The following is a 26,990-nucleotide window of genomic DNA, read 5'->3' on the forward strand; positions in this document are numbered from 1 at the left end:
ATGAGGGAAGAGACCCACTTCCTCATTCTATAGATGAAGAAATTAGGGCTCAGAGAAGGTTAGGAAAGTACCTAAACACATGAATCTCTCATTGGCCCCCCTGTGCTATTGGGTACCATCTCTGAGAAGCAGTGTCTGGTCACAACCTTCCTGGGCCTGAACCCTAAATGGCCACACACGAATTCTCATGCATCTTGAGATGTCACCATCACCTTACTGCTCACTGGTTTTCTTTTTTTTTTTGAGACGGAGTCTCGCTCTGTCGCCCAGGCTGGAGTGCAGTGGCACGATCTTGGCTCACTGCACGCTCCGCCTCCCGGCTTCACGCCATTCTCCTGCCTCAGCCTCCCGAGCAGCTGGGACTACAGGCGCCCACCACCACGCCCAGCTAATTTTTTGTATTTTGTTTTAGTAGAGACGGGGTTTCACCGTGTTAGCCAGGATGGTCTCGATCTCCTGACCTCGTGATCCACTCGCCTCGGCCTCCCAAAGTGCTGGGATTACAGGCATGAGTCACCACGCCTGGCCACTAGTTTTCTGATTCCTCCTTGTTCCAGCTCTGCACAGAGACAGATCTGGACCACCTACCCTAAAGCCCCACCTGGTCCCCATTCTAATCCCCAGCTGTGGCAGAGCACTACAGCCAGAGGCCACAATATGGCAGCCCACAGCTGACCAGGCTCTTGACTCACCCCAGGAGGCCCATGGGTCAACAGCTGTCATCCCCCAAGATTGGTCCGTAAGGGCACCTGCACAGAAGGATCAGGTTAGGACTGTGACACCAAACCTAGTGATTCAAGGCGACAAAATACAAGAGGAGACTGACTCGCTAATGGGCACTACAAAATTCCATAAACAGAGCCCAAGGGCGTGTAAAAAAAATGCAACATAAGCTTGATTCACACAGGCAATGCACAGGTGAGTCACTATTAACACTGTTTTAAAATTACCAACCAATGCTATATAAGTAAAAACAATAAAGGTAAAAATATATATGAGAGCAGTAGAGACAATATTTTATTATATGTATCACTGTTGTTTAGGAAACCCCACAAACCACCAGAAAAATCTCTTAAAACTAATGACACCTCTCAGGAGATGACTATAAAACATAAAAGTTAGTGTCTTTTATGCCAACAATTTTCCTCCTTTACCACCAATCAGTTCTAATTTTGTACCAAGATAGACAGACCCCCTTCCATCCTCAAAAGTCCTCAGCCCATCACCAGCTCTGACCCATGACTGCAGCAGCTAATGATAGGGGAGGCCCAGGAGAAACACAACTTGGACTCACCCCAGGAGGCCCACGGGTTGATGGCTGCCATCCCGAGGACTGACTGACCAGGCACCTGCCCAGGAACACAGCAAATCCCAACCTAGTGACAAAAGTGAAAAAAGACAAAACTAGTCCTTTCTCACAGAAGACCAAGTGGGAACAAAGAAGGGAATCCATCCACCGAAGCAACAAAAAAACTTGTAAGGAGCATCGTAAGAAAAGAGAATTTACATGTCAAAAAAGTAACACAATTCCTGGAGAGAAATGAAGGGTAATTTGCATAAGCTGGAAAAAAGAGCATGAACCTGAATGAGAGGGTATAAATTTGTCAGCTATTCCCAAGAGACAGCCAGTCACAACACAGATGGAACTTTTGGATTAATCTGACAATTATTGTAAAATCAACTTGCAATCCTCATATATTAGTGGTTGCCTAGAGCTGGGGGAAAAATGAAATGGGGAGTGACTGCTTAAGGGGAACAAGGGTTTCTTTGTGGGGTGATGAAATGTTCTAAAATTAGATAATGGGGATGGTTGCACAACTTTATTAATATACAATAAAACCGGTGAATTGCACACTTTTAAGTGCTTAAAGTGAACATTATGTTATGCAAATTTAATCCCACCTCCAAAAAAAATTCACCTCCAAGATTTACTAAGCCTAAGCTTGTGTGTGTGTGGAGGACTTAGAGATGGGCCTGGCGCCCAGACCCCTAACTCCTCAGGTTCCAGATCTTTGTACAAGTCAGCAACCTCTCGAATAGATTCCTGGGTATGTGTATAAAGCACTAGAACACACAGTGGGCCTCAGGAGCACCGGAATCAGCGCGAAAACGCAGAATGCAAACCGTATTTTGCACCATTATTTGCAACTTGACAGCGACCGCCGCCGTCACTGCATGTTTAAGGGAACCCGGAGCTGTTTCCAACCCAGGTCTGACGTCCTTCACAGTGCTTTGTGTGAACTGGCAGGGGGAGAAACGACGGCTGGGGAACGAACGGGGTTATTCGTCCCATCAATGGCCTCAGAAGCATCCTTATCACCTGCTTCCAGAGCTCCCGACCCAAATTTCCTCCGCAAGACCGACGCGGCCGCGACGCTGCAGAAGCTCGTCCCGGCCTCACCTGGCTCGCGGCCGGCGGTCCCCCTTGAAGGCGGCGCAGCAGGCTCGGGGTCTGCCCGCCTGGGGCGTTTGGCTTTTGTCCCGCGCCGAGGTCCGGCCCAGGAGTGCGCTTGGGAGCTCCAGGCGCGGCCTCGGGGACAATGGCCCGCGGAGCCGACGTGCAGCAGAGTTCACCCAGGCCCGTCCGACCAGAAAACGAAGAACGCCCGGAGGCAGAAGGCCGCAGGCAGGCTGCTGGCTGGAGAACCGACGGCAACGACGGCGCAAAGCCGGCGCGGAAAGGGCAGGCGCAGGACCCACCCTGACGCCGCCTCTCCCAGCCGGCTCTCCTGACCCCCAAGCCCCGCAGCTACGGCGGCCCCACAGCCGGAGCAAAGGCCTCACCTCAGCCGCGGACAATGGCGGCTGCTTCCCCGGCGTCGACCGGAGCGCGCCGCGGGGTCTGCTGGGAGCTGTAGTTCCAGGCGGGCACTTCCGGCGCCGGGCAGCGGCGCCGCCATGACAGGGCCCTGCCACCTCGCCCTGCCTGGGCGGGGTTGGGACCTTTCTGGCACCTGCGTCGAAGCCGGCGGCAGGATGGACTTTGTTGTCCCGGTCCCAGACCAGCCTCCTCCACCGTCGCCTCCCACTGCAAAAAGGCCTGGGTAAGTCGCGGCCCCGCGGGCCTCAGTTTGCCCATCCGCAAAATGGCGCCTCGTGGTACCGGGTTTCCCGGGAGGAGCTCGGCGAGTTCTCAGCGCTCTCGAGGGATCCTTCCATTTGGCGTTCGCAAGATTGTGAGAAAGTGACTGCTGTTATTCTCTTGAAGATAAGGAACCTAATTCGAGCTACCCTTCTCTGTGAAGCTCGACGGCTGAGAACGTCAGGGCTCGTTCCCAAGTCTCTTTCCAGAGGCCAGGCTTTATGGGAGCATGGGTTACCAGCGACGCACCCTGTGAGTTTTCCTCTATCGATATGCATGGAGCGGTTCGGGAGCGGTGGCTCATTCCTGTAGTCCCAGCACTTTGGGAAGCTGTGGCGGGAGGATCAGTTGAGTTCAGGAGTTCGACACCACCCTGGGCAACATAGCGAGACCACATCTCTACAAAAAAAAAAATACAAAAATTAGCCCGGTGTGATGGCGCGCGCCTGTAGTCCCCGCTACTTAGGAGGTTGCGGTGGAAGGATTGCTTGAGCCTGGGAGGTCAAGGTTGCAGTGAGCTATGATCGCACCACTGCACTTCAGCCTGGGCAACAGAGCAAGACCCGGCATTAAAACAAACAAAAACGGGCCGGGCGCGGTGGCTCACAGCTGTAATCCCAGCATTTTGGGAGGCCAAAGCAGGTGGATCGCCTGAGGTCAGGAGTTCCGAGACCAGTCTGGGCAACATGATAAAACCTCGTCTCTACTAAAAATACCAAAAATTAGCCGGGCGTGGTGGCGGGCACCTGTACCCAGCTACTTGGGAGGCTGAGGCAGGAGAATCGCTTGAACCCGGGAAGCGGAGGCTACAGTAAGCCGAGATCAAGCCATTGCACTCCAGCACTCCAGCCTGGGCAGCAGAGCAAGACTCTGTCTCAAAAAAAGAAAAAAAAAAAAAAAAAAAGGGACTGAGGGACTGTAGGTGGTGATACCAAAGAAAGCATGGCCATTTAGGAAGCTAGACTTGAGTGAGCAGTGGGCAAGAGAGATTTTGAAGATATTTCCACTAGTAATGGAGGATCATTTTAAAAAGCTGGCCTGTGGGTTGGGCTTTTGTTGTTGGGTGGTGTTGGCACTCACTGTGGGTGGGCAAAGGGGAGTAGCCCTTTCAGAGGGAGAGGAAAAGTTCAAGTAGGACAGGCTGAATTCAAGGGAGAGGAAAATTTCAAGTAGGACAGGCTGAATTCAAGGGAGAGGACCATGAGAGAGGCAAGGTGGAAGGGGCAAGGTGTTGGGACAGGCCCCAGCTGGCAGGAAGGTGAACCCAGTCAGAGTGGGCACTGAGAGGAAAGCAATCTATGGATGGTACAGCCACAATTTCCATCTCAGGATCAAGCAGAGAAAGAGAGGCTGGAGAAGGAAGAGTGACAGAAGTAAGAAGAGAGTGTCTCTCCACTTCCACTCCAGCCCCCTACAGCTCATCCTCCAGCAGGCAGCCAAGGGCACTTTTAGGATCTCACATCAGGTCCTTGCCTCACATTCTGCACTGGCTTCCCAAGTAATTAAAGTAAAATCCAAATTCCAGCTCATAGCTTAGAAAACTCAGCAGGACTGGCCTCTGTCCTATCCCACACCCCACCTCAGTCCCTCAAGCTCATCTCCTGTCATTCCTGCCCATTTCTGGACCCCAGCCATTCCTCAAACAGGGTAAGCCCATTCCTGCTTCAGGGCCTTTGTACGTATTGTTTCCTCTTCCTGGAATCTTCTTCCTTGTACAGCCCCAGGGTTTTCTTTTTTTCATCCAGATCACAGCACAGGTGTCACATCCTGATAACAGCCAGCTGTGACTCATCTCCCTAATTCTCAATCGTATTACTCTTTTTATTTTCTTCGTATTATAACTGATAGTCTCATACAGTACAGAAGCCAAGTTTTAAGATATGCAATCACCAAATACCTGCTACACAAACCTCAATGTTCATATAAAATAAGACTAGAATTCATATTCTAAAGAGAGATGAGGTAGCTCTGTTCACTTTTGAGAGGGAACTCAAATGAGAGAGATACCTTTGACCTAAAGGTGTCAGGAAACCAGATGAAGAAAAACACCCCTGCTATGATTTGAATGTTTTTATCCTCTCCAAAATTCATGTTGAAACTTACTCCCCAGTGCAGTAGTGTTGGGAGGCAGGGTCTAATGGGATTTATGGAGGTCACAAGGCTCTGCTGTCATGAATGGATTAATGTTGTAAACCAAAAAATAAAATTCTAAGCCCCCCCGCTCCCAACCATATGAATAGACCCCTCCTCTCAGCCAAGGGCATTCCAAAATTAATTTGAAAAATGAGTTCGGGCCATGATGGGAAGCAGAAGCTGGACTTGCCTCATTATACCCTCCTCCCTTCTAGAATTAGTGATAGAACAGACTCTTTAAGTCTGATAAGAAACATTTACAGTCTGTTATCTCTGGAGGTTTCATCTGCTTGGTAAAACCTTGAGTTCCACAACCCCAGACATTCCTTTCTATTGACAATAACTCTTTAAATCAATTGGCAATCAGAAATCTTTAAATCTGCCTATAACCTGGAAACTTTCTGTACCAGTGTACATCTTATATGTATTGATTGATGTCTCATGTCTCCCTAAGATGTATAAAAGCAAGCTGAACCCTAACCACCCTGGGCATGTCCTCAGGATCTCCTGAGAGCTATGTCAGGGGCCACTGGTCACCATATTTGGCTCAGAGTAAATCTCTTCAAATATTTTACAGAGTTTGACTCTTTGTCAACAGTGCCATTGTAAAAGGTTCATGGAGAGATTCTGCATGTGCTTGCATTCTCTTTCTCTCTCTTTCTTTCTCTCCCCCCACCCCCACCCTCCACCACCCTGCCCTTTACCTTCTGTCAGGTGAGGATGCAGTGTCCAAGGCACCATCTTGAACTCATCATCGCCAAATATGTGAGCACCTTGATGTTGGACTTCCCAACCTCCAGACCGTAAGGCAGTACATTTCTTTGTAAATTACGCAGTCTCAGCTATTCTGTTACAGCAGCACAAATGGACTAAGACAACCCCTGAGATAGGAAGGGGTAAGGTAAATGCAATGAGAGTTGGGGTTTTCGATCTTAGTCCAGTAAAGGAGCTGGAACTGTTCTGTATAAACAAAGGGCAAGGTAATTGCTACATAGATTCTTTTCTTATTATTGCTGATTCTTATCCTAAAATAAAGGACATTGCCACTACACATCCTCTAGAATGACCAAAAATAAAAATACTGACAGCATCAAATGGGACGACATGGTGCCAACTGGAATTCTCATACCCTGCTGATGGGAGTATAATGTGGTACAGTCACTTTGGAAAAAAGTTTGACAATTTCTTATAAAATTATACATAAACCTGTACTATGACCTAGAGATTCTACTCCTGTTTGTTCAAAAGAAAGGCAAACATCTGTCCACTAAAAGATATGTACAAGAATGCTCACAGTGGCATTATTTATGACGGTCCAAACCAGGAGATAATCCGAATGTCTGTAACCAAGAGAATGGATAAAGAAATTTTGATACGTCAATTTAATGGATTACTACTTAGCAATAAAAATAATTAGCCACGCTGGACGCGGTGGCTTATGCCTGTAATCCCAGCACTTTGGGAGGCTGAGGCAGGTGGATCACCTGAGGTTGGGAGTTCAAGACCAGCCTGACCAACATGGAGAAACCCCGTCTCTACTAAAATATAAAATTAGCCAGGGTGGTGGCACATGCCTGTAATCCCAGCTACTCGGGAGGCTGAGGCAGGAGAATCGCTTGAACCCAGGAGGTGGAGGTTGCATTGAGCCGAGATTGCGCCATTGCACTCCAGCCTGGGCAAAAAGAGCAAAACTCCGTCTCAAAAAAATAAATAAATAATAATTAGCCACATATCCACACAACAATATTGCATTATCACAGGTATAGTGATAAATACTGTATGATTCCATTTATATGAAGTTCAAGAACAGGCAAGTAATCCATGATGAAGGAAGTACTTACCTCTGGGGGTGGCAGCATTGACTAAAGAGGTACAAGGGAGTCTTCTGGGGCCTGGAAATGTTCTATATCTTGATCTGGGTGGTGGTTACACAGGTATACGCGTGTTAAGAAATCATCAAGCTGTATACTTAGTGTACTGTAATGGCATTACACTGTCTTTCAATTAAAATGTGAAAGAAAAAACGGGGGTGTCTTTTGCTTCCACATTTGTAGCCCCAGCTTCTGTATCTCCTGCATGATAATGGTTGGATGAATTAAAAGGTAGGAGGAATAGAAGAGGAGAAAAGCAATAGAAAGAGGAAGGCTGGAAGAAAAGCCCAGCTCCACTGTCTCACTTGGGTGTCACTGGGTACTGGGGAATTTGGAAGCACTAGGGAACAGAGAGGAAGGTGCTCCCTTAGGCTTCCACTTCTCAGCCCAGTAGTGAGAGACTATGAAGCTGTTGCCCCCTGGTGGGGGACAAGTGAGACCAGTGAGAGAGGGTTTTTGCCTTAGAATTGCCCCTTCCCTGGAGACAGCAGCAAGATGAAGGCCTCTCAAGAAGTGCTTCATCCTCTGGAAACCAGCGGAGGAAATGACTTTCCCAAGAGAAGGATCATACATCACTCAATCATCAGCAAACATTTATGAAGCACCTGCTCTGTGCCAGACCCTAAAGTGAAAAAAAACAAACACTGCACTTACGGAAGCACGAGATAAACAATAAACATAAGTAAATTAAAGAGTAGTTAGAAGGCAACAACTTTGGAAGAAAGAAAAAAGAGTAGGTGATGTAGTGCCCAGATGGGAAGGGCAAGTTGCCGTATAAAATTGGGTGCTAAGAGTGAGTCAGAGTCACCTCATTGAGGTGACATCTGAACAAGGACTGGAAAGAAGGGATGCAGATGGCTGGGCGCGGTGGCTCACGCCTGTAATCCCAGCACTTTGGGAGGCCAAGGCGGGCGGATCACAAGGTCAGGAGATCAAGACCATCTTGGCTAACATGGTGAAACCCCATCTCTACTAAAAATCCAAAAAATTAGCCAGGCGTGGTGACGGGCTCCTGTAGTCCCAGCTACTTGGGAGGCTGAGGCCGGAGAATGGCGTGAACCTGGGAGACGGAGCTTGCAGTGAGCCGAGATCGCGCCACTCCACTCCAACCTAGCCAACAGAGCAAGACTCCGTCTAAATAAATAAATAAATAAAAATAAGAGATGCAGACATCGGAGGGAAGAGCTAGAACAAAAGCCCTGGTGTGAGGGCCTGCCTAGTCAGCTGCGGGAACAACAGTGGTCATAGAGGCAATAAGGGGGCCAGATGGTAGAGAAAGTTGAAGGCATCATGAGGGCTCTGGCAGGGTTCTGAGTAGAGCATTGATGAGCTCTAGCCTCTGTATGGAGAGTAACCAAGGAAAGCAGTGGAGTCATGTGTGAAACCAATGTAGTAATTAGGTGGAAGATGATAGCCGCTCGGATCAGATTGGTGATCAGTGGCTGGAATACTTTAAAGGTAGAGCCAACAGACCGTAGGTTCAAGGTTTTGCATCATAAGGGGCAATATAGCCTGTAATGTTCAGAAGGAGTCAGGAAATAAAGGAGGCCTCTCAATACAGAGCTATTCACCAAGGGCCTTGATGGGGAGGAAGTAAGTTGCAAGTGTGTGGAGATACTGCTCCCCTCTGGCCCAAGCTCCCTCCCACTCCAGTTACCCAGTGTTGCGGGCAGCACCCTATTCTCTTCTGGGAGGTAGCAGAGGCAGAGCCACACCATCATTTTGGATGCATCTATTATGGGAGGCTGGAGTGCAATGGTGCCATCTTGGCTCACTACAACCTCCGCTTCCCAGGTTCAAGGGATTCTGCCTCAGCCTCCTGAGTAACTGGGATTATAGGCGCGCGATACCACGCCTGGCTAATTTTTCTATTTTTAGTAGAGATGGGGTTTCGCCATGTTGGCCACGCTGGTCTTAAACTCCTGACCTCAAGTGATCCGCCCGCCTTGGTCTTCCAAAGTGCTGGGATTACAGGTGTGAGTCACCGTGCCCAGCCTGGACTTGGCTTTTACCTCATCCGTGGTGTCTTTTGAAGAAAAAGATTCTTTAGAAATGTTTTTTCTTTCATAGCTTGTGTTTTATGTATTACTTTCAAGATCCCAACTAGATCTAGGTCCTAAAAATAGTATCCTACCTATTGTTTTTTAAATCAACTTAATTGTGGTATAATTGCACACTGCAGATAAACTGCACATGTTTGAAGTGAGTAATGTAAGTTTTTTTGTCTTGGAGCCCCGAGGTAAACTTTTATTTCTTAGCTGACAGGACTTCCACACCCATGCTCCTCTCGGCACCTTGCACCCAGCCCAAGCAGCGGCGGCCCAGTGGTGGAAAAGGTGCCACGGCCAAACGGATTGGAGACTCACCCCGCATTCTAGGCCGGAGAAGCGGGCGGGCTTGGGATGCCGGCAGGAGGCAATGACTCTCCCCAGGCGCTGCATCCTGGCTCCGGGGCACAAGCGCCTCTCCGCCCTGACGCTGATGCTCGTCTGGCTGCCCGTTCTTTGGCATCAAAATACCAGACGATGGTGGCGCACCCTGTGGCCTGGGCTGCCTCACCTCATTCGGTCCCGCCTAGAAAGACCAGAGGACCAGAAAACCAGAAGCCTGTCAGAGCGACTAGAGGCTGGCTCCAGCCAACAGCCGCGCGCCTCAGCGTCCACGAAAGTTACCTGGGTAACGCGCCGCTTGGGCTCGGCGCCCAGCCGATGACGTAACCCGCGCTTGCGTAGTGGCGCCGCCCTGATGTGTAGTCTCCAGGCCGCCACCCCCGAACACCAGCCCAGCGGGTCTTGGACCCCTAGGCCATGTGGCTACAGTGGAATCCAGGCTTGGCCGAATCCAGGACGACCAGGCCAGACCCACCGGCAGTACCTTGCCCGCCCGCTTTAGTCACTTGCTCTAGGTGGATCTAAACCTCTAGGCCTGGGCGCGGTGGCTCACGCTTGTAATCCCGGCACTTTAGGAGGGCAAGGCGGCAGAATCGCTTGAGCCCCCGGCAGCATGGAGAGGTGGCAGAGGCAGGGCCATACCATCATCTTGGGTGCACCTATTATGGGAGGCTGGAGTGCAATGGTGCCATCTTGGCTCACTGCAACCTCCGCCTCCCAGGTTCAAGCGATTCTGCCTCAGCCTCCTGAGTAACTGGGATTATAGGCGCGCGCTACCACGCCCGGCTAATTTTTCTATTTTTAGTAGACATGGGGTTTCGCCACCCCCGGCAGCATGGGGAGACATGGCCCTCCCGCCTGATCTCTTAAAAAAACTTTAAATAATTCGTCGGGCGTGTTAGCGCCCACCTGTTTTCCCAGCTACTCCGGAGGCTGCGGTGGAAGGATCACCTGAGCCCAGGAGGTCAAGACTGCAGTGAGCTATGATCCTGCCACTGCACTCCAGCCTGGGCGACAGCGTGAGATCCTGTCTCCAAAATAAATAAAATTATGTACATATGTATGTATATTTAATTACATATATTTTGTATAATTTGTATATAGTTTATAATATATACATGTATGTGTACACATACATAAATATATGCGTAAATATATATATGCATATATATATGTAATAAAATATTAAGAACCCGCCCAGCCGAAGCCACGGGCGCTTTGGGCCCTCGGTTGGCCTCAGCCACTTCAGTCGCGGCCCCGGGGATGTTGGAGGAACCCTGTCAGGCAGCAAGCGCCTCCTCCAGCCCCGGGGGGCCTGCGGCTGTGCACCCACCCTCCCTCCCTCCCTCCCACGGCGCTCGCCTGCATGCGTTTTGGCAAATATCTAAACCCGCAAAACCATCACTAGCTCTGGTTTCCCAAGATCCTTGAAGCCCCTCCGTTCAGCATTCCACGCCCCTCTCTGCCCTTTCAAACCACCGCCAATCTGCTTTCTGTTATATATAAATTAGTTTGGATTTTCTAACAGTTGTATATAAATGCAGTGACACATTTGAGTGTACTCTTTTGTGATCTGGTTTATTTTACTCAGCATAATTATTTTGAGATTATCCATTTTGTTGCATATGTAAGTAGCTCATTCTTTCTATTGCTGAGTGGTGTTCCATCTCATGGATGCACCACCATTGTTTATCACGCATCTGTCCATGGACATGTAAACTGTTTCTATTTGGGGCTGTTAAAAATAAACTTCTGTGAACATTCGTGTACAAGTCTTCCTAAGGACACGCATTTCCTTTCCTGTTGGATAAATGCCTAGGCGTAGAATGGCTGGATCATATAGGAAATGAAAATTCAATTTTTTTTTTTTGAGATGGAGTCTCACTCTGTCGCCTGGACTGGAGTGGAGTGGCGCGATCTCGGCTCACTGCAAACTCCGCCTCCGCGGTTCACACCATTCTCCTGCCTCGGCCTCCCGAGTAGCTGGGACTACAGGCGCCCGCCACCACACCAAGCTAATTTTTTCATTTTAGTAGAGACGGGGTTTCACCGTGTTAGCCAGGATGGTCTCTATCTCCTGACCTCGTGATCCACCCGCCTCAGCCTTCCGAAGTGCTGGATTACAGGCGTGAGCCACCATGCCCCGCGAAAGTTCAACATTTTAAGAAACTGTCCATTTGTTTTCCAAAGTGTTTGTACCGTTTCACATTCCCACCAGCAATACACAGATGCTCCTGAACTACGATAGGGTTAGGTCCAAATAAGCCCATGGTAAACTGAAAATACCATGAATCAAATGATTTACATACCCAAATAAATCCGTCAAGTTGAGGAGAGTACTGAATTTGTATAGCTTGTATACCATCATAATTTTGAAAAATCATAAGTTGTATCATGGACAAGGACTGTATAAGAGTTGTAATTCCTCCATATCCTTGGCAACATGATATGGTTTATTTTTTGCAATTCTAATAGGCATGTATTGGTATTGCACTGTAGTTTTGATTTCCCTAATTACTAACGTTAAACATCTTTTCATATACTTCCTTTCCATTTGCATATTTTGTGGTGAACTGTGTTCAAATGCTTTGCTTGGCTTTAAAAAAAAAAGTGGTTGAAATTGCTTGTTTTCTTATTGTTGAATTTTATCTTTTATTCTATTTTTTTTTTTTTTTTTTTTTTGAGACAGAGTCTCGCTCTGTCGCCCAGGCTGGAGTGCAGTGGCGCGATCTCGGCTCACTGCAAGCTCCGCCTCCCGGGTTCACGCCATTCTCCTGCCTCAGCCTCCCGAGTAGCTGGGACTACAGGCGCCCGCTACCACGCCCGGCTAATTTTTTGTATTTTTAGTAGAGACGGGGTTTCACCGTGTTAGCCAGGATGGTCTCGATCTCCTGACCTCGTGATCCGCCCGCCTCGGCCTCCCAAAGTGCTGGGATTACAGGCGTGAGCCACCGCGCCCATCCTTTAACTCTCTTTTAATCCACACAGAAGCCCAGAGCTCAAATCAGGGGCCCTGATATCTTCAACAAGGCCTGGCTCCTGGGTTTATGGCGCAGGTTGAGGAGCTCCTGGCTCCATGTTTCCCACCGATCCCAGTGTCCCCACCTCACCCAGTCTGGGGCATTCCGCTCGGGCTTTTAGCAGGATGATGTAACATTTGGGGCAAAGATGCCACCCAGCAGCCCTGCCATGGAAGCCAGGATGGAAAAGATCTCCACGGCCACAGTGGACTTGCCCTGTGCGCTGTGGTACAGGGGCAGGAAGGTTGTCCAGAAGCTGCAGAACAGCAGCATGCTGAAGGTGAGGAACTTGGACTTGTTGAAGGCGTCTGGCAGACCCCTGGCCAGGAAGGCTACAAAGAAGGTGCCCCCAGCCAGGAGGCCCAGGTAGCCCAGCACACAGGAGAAAGCGACAGCAGAGCCCTCTCAGCACTGGATGACAATGTGGCTGGGCTCTGAGGCCATGTCCCCATCTGGGAATGGTGGGGAAGTGCCCAGCCAGATGCCACAGAGAACAACCTGCACCAAGGAAGCAGCAAGGACCACCGAGGTGGAAGCGCCAGGTCCCAGGCACACCCAGACCCTGTCACCTGGTGACCCTGAAGGCCAGGACGGAAGAGACAGCCATGGTGAACACAACAGCAACTGTGGTCTGGTAGAGGAGGCAGGTGGCAGCTGTGGGACAACCAAGGAAAGGCAAGGGACAGAGGGTCAGGGAGGTGAGCAGCGTGCAGCTGAGAGCTCTGTTGTTGGCCCTGACCACAGGTGTGTCTCGGTGCTTCAGAACAGTCTGAGGACCAGCACTGCCAGGCTGGCCAGCATGAGCGCCACCAAGGCGAGCGTGAGTCCCAGCGGGTCGTCAAAGGCCAGGAAGGTCTCTGTCCTGGGCAGGCAGCCATCTCTGGTGCGGCTTGAGTACTGCTCCTCTGGGCACAGAAGACATCTCTTTGTACCTGTGGGAGACACACATCCCTGAGTCTGCCACAGGATCGTAACGACACCAGCCATGTGAAGGAAGGCTCCCTATGCACTAAACCAGCCTTACCAGCGTTTCACACCTATTCATTACTGATTGAAGGGGGCCTGCCCCTCCACACCTGTGGGTATTTCTCGCAAGGTGGAGACAAGAGACTGAGAAAAGAAATAAGACACAGAGAGGAAGTGTAGAGAAAGAAAAGTGGGCCCAGGGGACGGCACTCAGCATACAGGGGACCCACACCAGCACCAGTCTGAGTTCCCTCAGTATTTATTGATCACTCTCTCTACCATTTTGGCAAGGGGGATGTGGCAGGACTACACGGTAATGGTGGGGAGAGGGTCAGCAGGAAAACATGTGAGCAAAGGACTCTGTGTCATAAATAAGTTTAAGGAAAGGTGCGGTGCCTGTGATGTAACCAAGCAAGTTATAGAGAAACGCCACACTTTGAGACTAATTCAGGAGTCCTTTATCAGCCGGTGACCGAGAGATGGCTAGTGCTCAAAATTCTCTCAGCCCCGAAGAAGGGGCTAGATTTTCTTTTATACTTTGGTTTAGAGGAGGGGGAACCTAGCTGTAGCAATCTTACAGAAGTAAAGCAGGCAAAAAAAAAGTTGAAAAGACAAATGGTTACAGGAAAACAAACAGTTCCAGGTACAGAGGCTTTAAATCCATCACAAGGTGATAGGTGCGGGGGCTCTGGGTGCTATCTGCCGGACACAAACGCGGGGGCTTTAGGGTACTATTACCCCAGCGAATTCCTGGCAACTGCAGACATAGCCTGCCACAGTACCTTATCAGTTAATTGCACTCTTTGATATGCTGAGAGTCAGCTTGCGCAAGTTAAGTCCTTGAGGAAGGGAGTGGGTAAGGAGCCCTTGAGGTCTTGCAAATGAAGGAGCCAAATGGAGTCCATCCAGCTTTCTCAGCTAAGAGAGAGTATTCATATTAAAACAAGGTACGGTATTCACACCTGGATGTGCACGTAGGCCAGATTTATGTTTGACTTTACCCAAACACCTCAGTGCAGTAAAGAGCAGTACTGCCGCCAGCATGTCTCACCTCCAGCCATAAGACAGTTTTCTCCTATCCCAGTAAATGGAATATACGATCAGGTTTTCTACCGAGACATTCCATTCCCAGGGATGAGGAGCAAGAGACAGAGGCTTTCCTCTTATCTCAAGTGCAAAGAGGCCTTCCTCTTTCACTAATCCTCCTCAGCACAGACCCTTTACAGGTGTCGGGCTGGGGGACGGTAAGGTCTTTCCCTTCCCACGAGGCCACATCTCAGGCTGTCTCGGGGGGGCAAACCTTGGACAATACCCAGGCTTTCTCAGGCAGAGGTCCCTGCGGCCTTCCTCAGTGCATTGTGTCCCTGGGTACTCGAGACTGGAGAATGGCGATGACTTTTACCAAGCATACTGCCTGCAAACACATGTTTACCAAGGCACATCCTGCACAGCCCTAACTCCACTAAACCTTGAGTCAATACAGCACGTTTCTGTGAGCACAGGGTTGGGGCTAGGGTTACAGATTAACAGCATCTCAAGGCAGAAAAATTTTTCTTAGTACAGATCAAAATGGAGTTTCTTATGTCTTCCTTTTTCTACATAGACACAGTAACAGTCTGATCTCTTTCTTTCCCCCACAGATTTATAATTTTGAGATACCAGTGATGGGATGGGCCACATTAGATCCTGAGGCACAAGGAAAAATACACGCCCCGTATACATGTTTTCATGTTTTTTTAAAATGGTTAATTTTTTCCAAGTAGTAACAACAACTGCTCTTTTTGTTTTGTTGTTTGAGACAGGGTCTCACTCTTGACACCCAGGCTGGAAAGCAGTGGCTCGATCACAGCTCACTGCAACCTCCGCCTCCCAGGTAAAGCCATCTTCCCCCTCAGCCTCCCAAGTAGCTGGAACTACAGGCATGCACCACCACACCCAGCTATTTTTTTTATTATTGTTTTTGTAAAGACAGGGGCCTCACCCTGTTGCCCAGGCTGGTCTTGAACTCCTGGACTCACGCAATCCTTCCACCTTGGCCTCTCAAAGTGCTGGGATTACGGGTCTGAGCCACCACACTTGGCTGCACTCGGACTTTTGAACCATAAAAACTGTGAGATAAGAAATGTGCTTTGTTTCATACGCTTGTGGTAATTTGTTAACAGCAGCTATAGAAACTAATGCAGGGAGCAACTGGGCATTGCCTACACTCACAGTGGGAGTGTGAACTGGAAGCACCACCAGTGTCTGTTAAAGCCACAGGTATGGCCTGGCATGGTGCCTCATGCCTATAATCCCTGCACTTTGGGAAGCTGAGGCAGGAGGATTGCTTGAGCTCAGGAGTTCAAGAACAGCCTGGGAAACATAATGAGTCCCTGTCTCTATAAAAATAATTTTTTAAAAAATTAGCCAAGCATGGTGGGGTGGCATGTACGTGTAGTCCCAGCTACTCGGGAGGCTGAGGTAGGAGGATCTCTTGAGCCCAGATCAAGGCTGCAGTGAACCACGTTCACACCACTGCACTCCAGCCTGGGCAACAGAGTGAGACCTCTTCTCAAATAAAAGAAAAAAAAAAAAGCTGCAGGTATGTCTACCTGTGGCCCAGCAATGCCACACCCAACAGAAATTCACCTGTATGTCCCCAAAAGACACAACAATGAGACACGGCTCATTGCAGCCGCTGATCAGCAGGCTTCTCAAATCCCCCATCCCTGTTGGAGTGGATGAAGCAGCCGTGGTGCGTCCACACAATGGGATCTCACCAGTCATTAGAACAAGAGAGCCACAACCACACATAACCACCACTAGGATGAATCTCACAAACAACTGGGAGGAAAAAGCAAGACACAAAAGAACACTCACTGTGTGATTCCACTTATAGGACGTTTAAAAATCAAGCAAAACCCACTGACACCAATAGAAGTCAGGGCGGTGGATGGGTTGCAGGGAGAAGACAATGGCTGGGAGGGGTATGAAAGCTTCTGGGAGGGCCAGGTTGTGCTCTGTTTCTTGATGAGAGGACCAGGGACACGGAATGTTTGCCAGGTGAGAATTCATTGGGCTGCACGCTTACGATCTATGCATTTGTCTATATATTTCAATAAAACACTTACCTAATAATAATGACCTTTATTCATTCTCTTTGAGCCGCTGTTAATAATAAGTGCCTAGACCAGCTCAGTCGGGGAGACCCTAACCTAGCGGTGCTAGAGGAATTAAAGACACACACACAGAAATACAGGGGTGTGGAGTGGGAAATCAGGGATCTCACAGCCTTCAGAGCTGAGAGCCTCCAACAGAGATTTACCCACATATTATTGACAGCAAGCCAGTGATAAGCATTGTTTCTACAGATTATAGATTATGTGTTTGGCAAAGTGTATTCACTGGGCAGATCCTGGAATACTGACACACTGAAAAATACTACAGAAAAAACTCCTGATGGAGACTCTGATTCAGCTTGTGTGACTCTTAATATTTTCATTTTGGGTGGTGAGTAAATGTCTTTCCCCACTCAGAGAAGGGCTCAGTATCCCTAAACAGCATAGCTGAGTTATGACTGGCCTAATTTAGAGCTGCACCAACTTCATGTACCAAATAGGGACACCGCTGGCCTCTGTGCTTCCCTCTGACTCGAATATACCAGAACTGGGATCATTTCTGCACCCTGGAAACTGACCTAGAGGTCCTCCTTCGTCACATGCAGTCATTCTGTCTCCCAGAGGGGCTCACGGGTTGACTATGCCTATGTGGACAAAGTGGAATCAGCCCTCAGTGGTCTTCTGTCCATGGACAACATCAAATTCTGTAATTAAATCTCCGTTGGCATCAAACATGATCTCTGTCCCATCAGGGGTCTTGAAACGCACGTTCTTGAGAGGACGAAGCAGCTGGGGAAGGATGGATGACACTGTAGATGGGCAGGGCCAGTCCCAGGGGCTGTGCAAAATGCATCAGGCCCTCAGCCACCGTGGTGAGCAGGGGCTGCCTCAGGCAGGGCCAACGTATCCATGAGGCACGAGAGACCCAGGGCTGTGATATTTGCAGGGTCCCATGAACATGTTCTAATGTTAACTGCTTGTAAAAGCAAAGAAAAAAATTAAAAAGTAATTAATGGGCCATGCACAGTGGCTCAAGCCTGTGGTCCTAGCACTTTGGGAGGCCGAGGCAGGCGGATCACGAGGTCAGGTGCTCGAGACCAGCCTGACCAATATGGTGAAATGTCGTCCCTACCAAAAATACAAAAATTAGCCAGGCGTGGTGGTGGTTCACGCCTGTAATCCCAGCCACTCAGGAAGCTGAGGCAGAAGAGTCACTTGAACCCGGGAGACGGAGGTTGCAGTCAGCCAAGATCATGCCACTACACTCCAGCCTGGGCGACAGAGCAAGACTCTGTCTCAAAAAAAAGTAATAATGAACATATAATAATGAGTCCAACCCAGGATATATTCATCTTTAGACCAAGGCAATGGTAAAATTGAATTAAGAATTTTTTTTTCCATGGAGGAAGGAACACACAAAAGCCACAGTGTGGCCCTTGCTCCAGGGATTCCGTCTGAGCAAACACTTCCTCCTTGGCCTTCCCATCACACTCCAAGTGGAGTAAAATCCTGGCGGGACCTACACAGGTCGGTCCCTGAACACCTAGACATCCTGATCCCTCAGTCACAAAGCTAGCATGGACTTAAGACCCCTCATCCTGGCCAGGCATGGTAGCTCATGCCTGTGATCCCAACACTTACCCCAAAGTGGGCAGATCGCTTGAGCCCAGAAGTTTGAGACCAGCCTGGGCATCATGGTGAAAATACAAAAATTAGCTGGGCGTGGTGGTGCATGCTTGTAGTCCCAGCTACTCGGGAGGCTGAAGGATCACTTGAGCCCAGGAGGTTGAGACTGCAGTGAGCTGTGAATGCATCACTGTATTCCAGCTTGAACAACAAAGCAAGGCACTGTCTTAACACAAAACAAAACAAAAAATTCCTCAGCCCGGCACGGTGGCTCATGCCTGTAATCCTAGCACTTTGGGAGGCCAAGGTGGGCAAATCATCTGAGGTCAGGAATTCAAAACCAGCCTGACCAACATGGTGAAACCCCATCTCTACTAAAAATACAAAATTAGCCAGGCGTGATGGCACATGCCTATAATCCCAGCTACTCAGAAGGCTGAGGCAGAAGAATTGCTTGAACCCAGGAGGCGGAGGTTGCAGTTAGCTGAGATCACACCATTGCACTCCAGTCTGGACAGAGCGAAACTCCGTCTCAAAAAAAAAAAAAAATCTTCGTCCAGTGCTCCTGCTAAGATGTGGCTTAGGGCTGTGAATACAAGATATCCTCACTGAGGAGCACTGCCCCTGTCCTCCCCCCCAGCAGACCAAGTGAGTTTCCTGCTGTCTCCCCTTCCCTGAATCATCTACTCCACACTTTGTTTTTGAGACAAGGTCTTACTCTGTTGCCCAGGCTGGAATGCAGTGGCACCATCATGGCTTGCTGTAGCCTCAACCTCCTGGGCTCAAGCGATCCTCACACCTGAGCCTTCCAAGTAGTTGTGACTACAGGCGTGCATCATCACGACTTTTTTTTTTTTTTTTTAAAGATAGTCTCGCTCTGTCACCCAGGCTCGAGTGCAGTGGTGTAATCTCGGCTCACTGCAAGCTCTGCCCTCCCAGGTTGAAGGAATTCTCCTACCTCAGCCTCCTGAGTAGCTGGGACTACAGGCGCCCACCATCACGCCTGGCTAATTTTTTGTATTTTTAGCAGAGATGGGGTTTCACTGTGTTAGCCAGGATGGTCTCGAGATCTCCTGACCTCGTAATCCACCTGCCTCTGCCTCCCAAAATGTGGGGGTTACAGGCGTGAGCCACCGTGCCCAGCCCATGCTTGGCTGATTTAAAAATTTTTTTGTAGATTCAGTGTCTTACTGTGTTTCCCTGGCTGATCTTGAACTCCTGGGCTCGAATGATCCTCCCACATTGGTCTCCCAAAGTACTGGGACTACAGGCATGAGCCACCATGCTCAGCCCCACTCCACACGTTCGCCTCTCACCAGCCAGGGCTGGAAGTCCCAGGCATCGGCACACCCCTGGTCCCCATGCTTGCAGCCTGCCAGGGCCTGCAGGGCCTGGGCGATGGCCTAGACCACTGTGTAGGCGATGTGTACTTTGCTTTCCTTCTGGAAAGGGTAGTGCTCAACCCTCAGACTCTCATTTCCTGAACAGAACTGGACTCCCGCAGCCGCTGTGCTTTCCCTGCTGCCCCCCGCCGCTCCTATGGGGCTATGTGCACTTGAGGGTGACCTCCCAGAATCTCCATATGAACATGTCTTCTGGGGTCCTGGCAGGGTGCAGGGAAGTCGGTGGGGGGCTGGCTGTTGCAAAGCAGGAGGCTGAATGAGCCCTGCAGAACCCAGAAGGCACTGGCACAGTCAGGGCCAGCTGACACAGACCTGGCCCAGGATGCCTCGGCCTGCCAGGCACTGCAGGATGAGTCGGAAGTGCTAGCTGTTAAGGAAGACCAGGATGATGGTGGCCGTACAGCTCTCCATCAGCCGGATGACGTTTTTCATCTTCGGGGACTCCCGAGTGGGGATGTGGAGTTGGAACTCAATGCAGACCCCAGCCTGGCCCAGCTCCTGGACGAGCAGAGACCTGCCCTGCAGCTCAAAGTCGTCCCCCTGCGCCAGGACGCTCACCCAAGACCATCGGAAGTGAAGCATCAGCTGCACCACTGCATGGGTGGTCGTGAGGTGACTGAGCAGAGTCTGAAAAAGGATGGGAACTGGGTCTTGTCGCTGAGGCTGGCCAGTGTAAAGGAGGGGCTGACCTGTGCAGGAAGAGGCTAGGGCAATGGGGAGGGGTGAGGAGCAGCTCAGGCACCTGCTGACCACCAGGTTCAAAGAAAGCCGGGTTGACCCACACGTCCCTGGTGGCCCTGGGTGTGTCTCCCAATTTTGTCACTGAAAGCTCACACCTATAATCACAGCACTGAGAGGCCAAGGCAGGCAGATCACTTGAGGTCAGGAGTTCAAGACCAGCCTGGCCAACAACATAGTGAAACCCCATCTCTACTAAAAATACAAAAATTAGCCAGGCATGATGGTGGGTGCCTGTAATCCCAGCTACTTGGTAGGCTGAGGCAGGAGAATCACTTGAACTCTGGAGGCCAAGGTTGCAGTGAGCCGAAATCGCACCACTGCACCCTAGCCTGGGTGACAGAATGAGACTCCGTCTCAAAACAAAACAAAACAAAAAAATTCCCACATAAGGCTGGGCATGGTGGCTCACGTATATCCCAGGGCTTTGGGAGGCCAAGGTGGGAGGACTGCTAGAGCCCAGGAGGTCGAGACTAGCTTGGGCAACACAGTATGACCCCTGCTCTAAAAAGACACAGAGAGAGAGAGAGACACACACACAGAGAAAGAAACACAGAGAGAGAGAGAGACAGAGACACAGAGACACAGACAGACACAGACAGAGACAGAGTCAGACAGAGAGACAGACAGAAAGGAGGGAAGGCAGGCAGGAAGGGAAGAAGGGAGGGAAGGAGGGAGGGAGAGGAGGGAGGGAGGGAGGGATGGAGGAGGGAAGGAGGGGAGAGAGAGCGAGCCAAGCAGGCACAGAAAGAAAAAAAAAAAGGAGAAAAAGAAAGGAAGAAAGAAAAAGGCCAGATATGGTGGCTCACACCTGTAATCCCAGCACCTTGGGAGGCAGAAGTGGGCAGATCACTTGAGGCCAGGCTGGTCTCAAACTCCTGACCTCAGGTGATCGGCCTGCCTCAGCCTCCCAGAGTGCTGGGATTACAGTTGTAAGCCGCAGCACCCAGCCCCAAGGAATAATTGAACTTAATGTTCATTCCTCTCGTTTTGCCCACTTCAAACTTACGTTTCTGCTCCTTTGCCAAGCTGGGTTTTTGTTGTTTTTTTTTGAGACAGGGTTTCACTGTCACCCAGGCTAGAGTGCAGTGGCAGGAACACAGCTCACTACATCCTCCACCTACTGGGCTCAAGAGATCTTCCTGCCTCAGGGGACTACAGATGTGCACCACCCACCACCCCCAGTTAAAAAAATTATTTTGTAGAGATGGGGTCTATGTTTCCCAGCCTGGTCTTAAAATTCCTGGGCTCAAGTGATCCTCCTGCCTCAGCAGGCCTGGGGATCCGATTCTAGTTCCGGTTTGCACAGCGCCGACAACTCTGGGGCTACAGGCTGGAGCCACCGTGCGGGGCCTGGGATTCGGACTCTAGTTCCGGTTTCCACAGCGTGGACAACTCTGGGGTTACAGGCTGGAGCCACCATGCCGGGCCTGGGGTTCGGATTCTAGTTCCGGTTCGCACAGCGCGGACGGACAATTCTTCACTGGCAGTGGCAATGACTCGGAACCTACTTGTGTTGTTTGGCCACGCTATGATCTTCGTCAGTTTTTGCCTGCTTGTCGATTTGCCAATGAAGAGACCACTCTTCGTGCCCCGGAAGATAAAGCTCTATGAAATCGGGGTCAACGGGGTTGTGTGTCTGTGTTTGCTTCTGACCTGTGGCTGAGGCACAGGATGAAACTGCTCGGTCTCTGGGGTCTGTTGGATCAGAGACTTTAACACGCTCCTCGTGTGGGTGCAAAACATTCTCCTACCGCCAGAGGGTAGTAAGGAAATAGGCTATGCAAACGTTATGGGGTCTGAACGGAACGGTGCTCTGGTCTGATTGGTTTACACAGACCCATAAAGCTGACGCAACAGGTAGAGCTGCCAGATTTGAAAATAAAAAAACAGGATACCCAATTAAGTTTAAATTTCAGATAAATTCATCTAATATTTTAGCATAAGTATGTCTTGTATGTCCCGTGCAATATTTGGGACCAAATTCTACTAAAAAGGACTATTCATTGTTTATCTGAAAACCAAATTTCACTGGGGGTACTGTTTTATCTGGCAACCCTACAGATACAGGAAAACAGCTTCTTGAGCTGCAGTCAAGAAATGCAGTTGCAGCTGCACGCAGTGGCTCATGCCTGTAAACCCAACACTGGGAAGCTGAGGTGGATCACAAGCCCAGGAGTTGCAGGCCAGCCTGGGCAACACAGGGAGAGTTTTGTTTTTAAAAAAAAAAAAAAAAAAAAAAAAAAAAAAAAAAAAAAAAGGCCAGGCGCCGTGTCTCACGCCTGTAATTCCAGCACTTTGGGAGGCTGAGGCGGGTGGATCACCTGAGGTCAGGAGTTTGAGACCAGACTGGGCAATATAGTGAAACCCCATCTCTACTAAAAATACAAAAATTAGCCGGTCATGGCGGCGGGCACCTGTGGTCCCAGCTACTTGGGAGGCTGAGACAGGAGAATCGCTTGAACCCAGGGGGCAGAGGTTGCAGTGAGCCGAGATCGCACCACCGCACTCCAGCCTGGGCGACAAGAGTCAGACTTCGTCTCAAAAAAATTCAAAAAGGAAAAAAAAAATTGAGTCTCTAATCCTTTAAATGTGCTTGAATTAAAAGGAAAGAAAAGAAAGTCTACATATAGAAACTTCTAGTTCAGAAGCATTTTATGTAAGAATCCAAGTGGGAAGTAATCAAGGTGAATTCTTGGAAGAAAATCAGCCTGGCTTGATACTTTGGGGTTAAAAGCACCTAGAATAGCTATGTGGTTATTTGCAGAGGTTCTATAGAAATCAACTCTCCTTTTTATCAGGATAGGACTGGACTAAATTGATTGTACGATCAAGCCCATACCTGAAGTGTCACACCTCAGAATAAACTCCCCAATACATGACAACCCACCCTGAAGGAGTAAGGGGTGAAGGGGTGAGCTTTCTTTGTGGCCCCAACATTCACACCGCCCCAGGAAAACCCTTCCAACCTGTTCTGTGATTTACAGGGCCCCCTGCTTCACAGGTAGGAAGGCAGGCCTCTCCCCTAGCAGGCCAGCAAACTTTGCAAATTTAAGGCGTTCAAGGGCAGAGGAATCCTGTAAACCCAAATTTACAGGTTTCTCAGTCGAACATGAATCTATTAAATTGGACTCGTCATACAATGCTGGTGGGAATGTAAAATGGTGCGCTGCTTTGGAAAACACTCCAGCAGCTCCTCAGATAGTTAATCATAGCATGAACCTTTGGCCCAGAAATTCTACCCATACAACCAAGGGAATTGAAAACATACTGAACATACACACAAAAACGGATACATAAATGTTCATAGCAGCCCTATTCACAGTAGGCCCAAAATGGAAACAGTTCAAATATCCATCAACTGATAAATGGATACACACGACATGCTCTATTCATACAACGGATTTTTTTTTAAGACAGGGTCTTGCACTGTTGCCCAAGCTGGATTATAGTGGTACGATTATAGCTCACTGCACCCTTGACCACCCCCCCCCCCGCCCCCGCCCCCCGACTCAAGTGATTCTCCTGCCTCAGCCTTCTGAGTACCCAGGACTACAGCTGCATGCCACTACACCTATTTTTTTTTTTTTTTTCCTGTAGAAATGGAGTCTCCCTATGTTGCCCAGGCTGGTCTTGAGCTCCTGACATCAAGCAATCCTCCCACCTTGGCCTCCCACAGGGTCACTATACCCAGCCTATGATGGAAAATTAATCAATAGAAGGGAACGACGCTCTGACACAGGCTGCAACGTGGATGAACCTTGAAAATATATTTAGTGAGAAAAGCCAGTCACAAAGGACCACACAGCGTATGATTCCGTTTATAGGAAGTATCCAGAAAAAGCAAATCTGTACAGACAGAACATACATTAGTGGTTGCCGGCAGGTGGAGCTGATGGAAACTGCTGGCTAAAGGGGTTGGGGTTTCCTTGCGGGGTGATGAAAATGTTCTCAAATTGACTGTGGGGATGGCTACACAACTCGAACATACCAAAAGCCATGAGTGAGTTACGCGGTATGTGGATTATATCTCAGGCCGGAGGACTGCTTGAGCCTAGGAAATCGAGGCTGCAGTGAGCCGTGATCATGCCACTGCACTCCAGCCTGAGCGACAGAGACCCCATCACTAAAAAAATTAAAATGCCCCGGCACAGTGGCTCACGCCTGTGATCCCAGCACTTTGTGGTGCCGAGGTGGGCAGATCACCTAAGGACAGAAGTTCCAGACCAGCCTGGCCAACGTGGTGAAACACCGTCTCTACTAAAAATACAAAAATTAGCCGGGAGGTGGTAGGGGGCGCCTGTAAACCCAGCTACTTGGGAGGCTGAGGCAGGAGAATCGCTTGAACCCGGGAGGCGGAGGTTGCAGTGAGCTGAGATCGTGCCACTGCACTCCAGCCTGGGAAACAGCAAGACTCCATCTCAATACACCCACATACATACAGAAAAAAAAAAGTTGCCTCTAGACATAGCTACTATTACGGGAATGACACCCGAGGGCCTGAGAGTCAGGAGGCCCCAGCGGGGCGGGGCCGTGTGGAGGCTGGCGGCACAAGCCCTATGGCCTGGACTCAAAACCCAGCTTCAGCTGCCCCAGTGCTGGGTGAGCTGCAACGTGTCATTGCTAGTTCCCTCAATCTCAGTGTCCTGGTGAATGCAGCAGCGATCACCATTCTCTTACAGAGAGGTCATGGTGAGGGGGAGGATGGCGTCAGGCTGTAGAGCATTGGCGGGGAGCCAGGACCCTCCGCGGTAGGGCCTCAGCGTCACCCCCATTGTGGCCAATACCACAGCAAATATTAGGGGAGGGTACGGCTCTGAGTACTTACCTGGAGAAACCTGTAAAGTCCCAGGAGCCTGGCCATTGGCATAGACAACGCCAAGCATGTTTCTCTAAAGCAGCTCCGGGAGCGCTGGGCCCGCACGTGTAGCTGGGGATGGGCTCCTCCTGCCCGGTGAGAAAGCTCATGGTCTCATGGAGCACTGCGTGCACGAAGTCCCCCTGTGTCCAGAATTGGTTCCTTCCAGTGGGTTCTTGGTGTAGCTGACTCAACAATGAAGCTGCGGACCCTCACGGCGAGTGTTACTACAGTTCTTATCTGGAGTTGTTCATTCCTCCCGTTGGATTCGTGGTCTTGCTGGCTTCAGAAGTGAAGCCACAGACCTTTGCAGTTAGTATTACAGTTCATAAAGGTAGTATAGATCCACATAATGATCATCAGCAGGATTTATTGCAAACAGCAAAACAACAAACTTCCACAGACTGGAAGGAAAGCCCAACAGACTGCCACTGCCGGCTCGGGTGGCCTGCTTTTATTCCCTTATCTGGCCCCACCCACATCCTGCTGATTGGTCCATTTTACAGAGCACTGATTGGTCCATTTTACAGAGAGCTGATTGGTCCGTTTTGACTGAGTGCTGATTGGTGCATTTACAAACCTTTAGCTAGACACAGAGTGCTGATTGGTGCACTTACCATCCTTTAGCTAGACAGAAAAGTTCTCCAAGTCACCACCCTACCTGGAAGCCCAACCGGTTTCACCTCTCACCCAGAGTTCCAGATGGAGAAGCCCAGCCTGAGGCTGGGGAGCAGGTGGGTGTCCCTGTTGATCTCCTCCATGGCAAATGTGAATCCTTGGGCTGCCCAGTAGCCCCAGGTGGAAACGCTGAGGGAAGGAGAAGCTCAGGCTTACCGCATGCTGTAGCTGCAGAGGCTATGGCTTATGCAGGGTTATGCACACTCAAAGTGGATGAGGCCACAAGTCTCCACAAGCGCTTGTGCACGATGTAGCCTATACATCAGACTTGACATAACTACATCTTAGCAAAAGACTCCATTTTATATTTCATAGGACACTCTGCCATCAAGGATAGGATGTTCTGTTTATTAAACAACAACAAAAAAAGACTGCACCTAACCAGGTAAGGACACAAGCACACTCTTCCACTACCAGTTCTCACCAGGGGACTACTAGGTGACTATAAAAGATTAGGCCTTCTCGGGCGCGGTGGCTTATGCCTGTAATCCCAGCACTTTGGGAGGTCAAGGCAGGAGGATCACTTGAGGTCAGGAGTTCAAAATCAGCCTGGCCAATGTAGTGAAACCCCATCTCTAATAAAAATACAAAAAAATTAGCCGGGCATGGTGGTGTGCACCTGTAATCCCAGCTACTCGGGAGGCTGAGGCAGGAGAATCACAAGAACCCGGGAGGCAGAGGTTGCAGTGAGCCGAGATCGTGCCATTGCACACCAGCCCGGGTGACAGAGCAAAACTCTTGTCTTAAAAAACAATAATAAAAGAAAAAGAAAATTAGGCCTTCAGGAGCTCAAAATGGCTGTTTTAACTGACACTGTTTTGCAGTCACTGATGATAACTCAGCCTCTGTGGCCAAAGGCTCTGCCACCTCAAAGACTTCCTTGCAGGATGGCAGACCACCGACCTCACAGACCACCCATCCACCGCCTGGCCCAGACCAGAATGCCTTTTGTCTTCTTCCCTGCCTCTGAACTGGTTCCTTAACTGTTTCTCCTATCTCTTTTTTCTCTTGATGTTAAATGTCACTTTGTTGGTTGTGGAATGTTTAACCTATAACATTTCTATATTAAGTATACTATTATGTATGGTTTGCAATATTAACTGACTTGTGGAGTGGCTTGAGCCTCC

At 49.6% G+C, this 26,990-nt stretch overlaps 1 protein-coding gene and 2 pseudogenes across 2 annotated transcripts in view; 1 reads left to right on the forward strand and 2 right to left on the reverse strand.

Annotated features, from left to right (window-relative positions):
• ZNF606 (zinc finger protein 606) overlaps nt 1–2,858 on the reverse strand; it is a 25,852-nt gene extending 22,994 nt beyond the window's left edge. Inside the window, exons 1-3 of one of the 2 annotated variants that reach the window (XM_524432.7) lie at nt 2,785–2,858; nt 1,295–1,376; nt 693–749 (exon numbers count right to left, since the gene is read on the reverse strand). In XM_524432.7, the coding sequence (XP_524432.4) occupies nt 693–749; nt 1,295–1,325 (88 nt within the window). In that variant the 5' untranslated portion in view covers nt 1,326–1,376; nt 2,785–2,858. Of the gene's footprint in view, nt 1–692; nt 750–1,294; nt 1,377–2,401 lie in introns of both variants that reach the window. The other variant, XM_009436566.5, reaches the window with a different exon arrangement.
• LOC456338 (uncharacterized) lies at nt 2,079–6,022 on the forward strand (annotated as a pseudogene).
• Nucleotides 12,600–13,432, reverse strand: VN2R116P (vomeronasal 2 receptor 116 pseudogene; annotated as a pseudogene).

This window comes from Pan troglodytes, chromosome 20 (genome assembly GCF_028858775.2).
Source record: "Pan troglodytes isolate AG18354 chromosome 20, NHGRI_mPanTro3-v2.0_pri, whole genome shotgun sequence".
NCBI classification, from domain to species: domain Eukaryota; kingdom Metazoa; phylum Chordata; class Mammalia; order Primates; family Hominidae; genus Pan; species Pan troglodytes.